Genomic DNA, 3,006 nt, shown 5'->3' on the forward strand with positions numbered 1-3,006 from the left:
ATATATATATATATATATATATATATATATATATATATATATGTATATATAAAAATCTGTAATTTTTGTATATTTTAGTTTTTATAAACACACAATGGAGCCTCAGTTGGTTAAGTTTTTTCCATTTTAATAAATTTTTTATCTATTTCTATTTGTTAGTTTTAGTTTATATATTCATATTCAGACCTACATCTACACTATTACCATAAATGGTTCTAGTTGGTAAGGTTAGTATAAAATGTGAACTAATCTGCGTCTCTGTATCATTCCTTTGCTCTCCTAGAACTTCCTTCGTTGTCAGAACAAAAAGAACAACTACAACCTGGTATGTGAGACCTTGCAATTCTTGGACTGCATCTGCGGCAGCACCACAGGAGGCCTCGGCCTGCTGGGGCTGTACATCAACAAGGACAACGTTGCCCTCATCAACCAGACACTGGAGAGCCTAACAGAGTACTGCCAAGGCCCCTGTCATGAAAACCAGGTACAAGAGACACATAAGACGATTTATAAACATAGACATAAAGACGATTTATGTATAGTCTTTATTTCTTTCAGAATTGTATAGCAACACATGAGTCCAATGGCATCGACATCATTATTGCACTAATTTTGAATGACATCAACCCGCTTGGAAAAAAACGTATGGATCTAGTGTTAGAGCTAAAGGTGAGGCTAGATCGTTTCTGATAACCTTTTTATTCTGTTCCGTTGGTATTTTAAAAAAAAGTGTTGCTGCTATTTTTGTTTCTGTCTACGTAAGAATGCTTTTAATCATTTGCACCAAGACAAACACGCCTATCTGAACAAGGTTTTCATTGATTTCATCCCAGAACAATGCCTCCAAGTTGCTGCTCGCCATCATGGAGAGCCGACATGACAGTGAGAATGCAGAAAGGATCCTGTACAACATGAAGCCTAAAGAGCTGGTAGGAAACCTGTGGCAATTTGGTGTAACAACCAAAACGTTTAAGTTTTAATGTTTTAGACTGACAAAAACCAGTGCATGATTGTGAAGTGGAAGGAAAATTATACATTGGAGGTCAAAATACAGCAAAAGGTCTAAAACTTTACTGATCATAAAAAGTTTCCTGTTGCATTTATACATGTGCCTTGGCAGGTGGAGGTAATAAAGAAGGCATACCTACAAGGTGAGGTAGAGTTTGTGGACATAAAGGAGGAAGAGGATGCTAGAGATGAAGAGGAACACGATGCTGCTTCTCCCCGAAATGTTGGACACAACATCTACATTCTGGCTCACCAGGTTGGAGTTTTAGATATATATTCTGGCTGCTTGAGACAAATAGTTCTATATTTTTTCAAAATTTTTGCTACTTTTATGAAGAGCTCCCTCTTTCTGGCTACTTTGCAGTTGGCGCGTCATAATAAAGAACTCTCCATGATGTTAAAGCCTGGAGGTGCCAGCGGAGACGGCGACGAGGCGTTGGAGTTTTACGCCAAGCACACTGCTCAGATAGAGGTCATACACTCAGCCAATACGTTGAATGTTTACCACCTTAGACCTTTGCGCCCCACTTAGAAATGACCATTTGAGCCTCTTTGTTTTAGATTGTGCGTCAGGATCGCACCATGGAGGAGATAGTGTTTCCCGTACCCAACATCTGTGAGTTCCTGACCTCAGAGTCCAAGTTGCGAGTCTACTACACCACTGAGAGAGACGAACAGGGGAGCAAAATAAATGACTTCTTCCTGCGAGCGGAGGACCTCTTTAATGAGATGAACTGGCAAAAGAAGCTCAGAGGTGGGATGAATATTATGCAAAAAATTTGTTTAGACAATCTTTAAGTAAATAATGTTTCATGGGTAGAAGTAAAAAATGTGGAAGTAAATAATGAGGAGTTTTGTTCCTATAATGTACAGCAATATAAAAATCTAACTAGTAAAAGTTTTTGCAGCCAATTATTGATCACCGATTTTTGTCAAGAATTCATATTTCCTTTATTTAGACTGCTGAAGATTTTCAGTCTTCCAGGTCATAGTCATTCCATAAAAGTAAAAGAACAATCCATTGGACTTCCCAAGTTTGAAAACGTTTCGCTTCACATCCAGGAAGCTTTTTCAATTCAAAATGTCAGAAATAGCGTTGAGTTCGACGCTTTATAGAGCGGACCAAAAACAAAGCCTTTCTAAGCCAAAATAGGCCTTTTTTTTGTCCACTGTATAAAACCTCACACTCAACGCTATTTCTGACATATTGAGTTGAAAAAGCTTCCTGGATGGGAAGCAAAACGTCTTCAAACTTGGAAACAAAGTCCAGTGGATTGTTTTCTAACTTTTTTTTTAACTTTATTTAGACCTATAACAACTTTATTTTTTAAGTGAATGAGTTGAAATTTGAATTAGTGGAAATGGAAACATAAAAAGCCATTTCCTTGTACAGAAAATACTCAGTATACAAGAAGAAGTTATTTAAATATCTGCCAATATGGTCATAAAAGCAAGTTCACCCAGAGAGCAGAACACAAGATGCTAAAGGCAATATTCAAAAACCCTAAACTGTAATCACAAGACTTGCATCAGGCTCTAGCTAACAATAACGTGAAAGTGCTTTTACAACCATAAAGAGACTGCTTTGGTTTAATTTTTATGGGAAGTCAAATGAAAACACCTTTGCTCTCTATGAAAACATGAAGGCCAGGTAAAGGTTTGCTGTGGACATTGTAGACAAACAACAGAACTTCTGAAATAAAGTTATTTGGACAGATGAGTCTGGATTTAAATTATATGGACATGATAGCAGAGGAAATATGTGGTAATGCAATGCCAGCTATTTATGTACCACAGTCAGTGCAAAGACTATTCAAAGTGCTTTGCCTGAACTAAACAAATACATTAGATATTACAGCAATACATTTGTATTAAATAGTTGCAGCACTGAATGAAAATCATTTTATTCCAACTGTGCAACAAGGTAGAAGTGGCATGAATCCTACCGTCTACCAGAGCTTTCTCAAGGAGTCTTGAAGACCATATATATATTTTTTT

At 37.0% G+C, this 3,006-nt stretch overlaps 1 protein-coding gene across 5 annotated transcripts in view; it reads left to right on the forward strand.

The window, feature by feature from the left end:
- The window catches only part of LOC107082111 (inositol 1,4,5-trisphosphate receptor type 1-like), a 113,723-nt gene that overhangs the window by 85,974 nt on the left and 24,743 nt on the right, over positions 1-3,006 (forward strand). For all 5 annotated transcript variants that reach the window (XM_015370606.1, XM_015370608.1, XM_015370610.1 and 2 more), the window contains 6 exons: positions 284-484; positions 559-669; positions 834-929; positions 1,121-1,264; positions 1,373-1,480; positions 1,570-1,762. In XM_015370606.1, coding sequence (XP_015226092.1) covers positions 284-484; positions 559-669; positions 834-929; positions 1,121-1,264; positions 1,373-1,480; positions 1,570-1,762 — 853 coding nt within the window. The remainder of the gene's footprint in view (positions 1-283; positions 485-558; positions 670-833; positions 930-1,120; positions 1,265-1,372; positions 1,481-1,569; positions 1,763-3,006) is intronic.

The sequence above is a fragment of the Cyprinodon variegatus genome, unplaced genomic scaffold (assembly GCF_000732505.1).
Source record: "Cyprinodon variegatus isolate N-32 unplaced genomic scaffold, C_variegatus-1.0 Scaffold47, whole genome shotgun sequence".
NCBI classification, from domain to species: domain Eukaryota; kingdom Metazoa; phylum Chordata; class Actinopteri; order Cyprinodontiformes; family Cyprinodontidae; genus Cyprinodon; species Cyprinodon variegatus.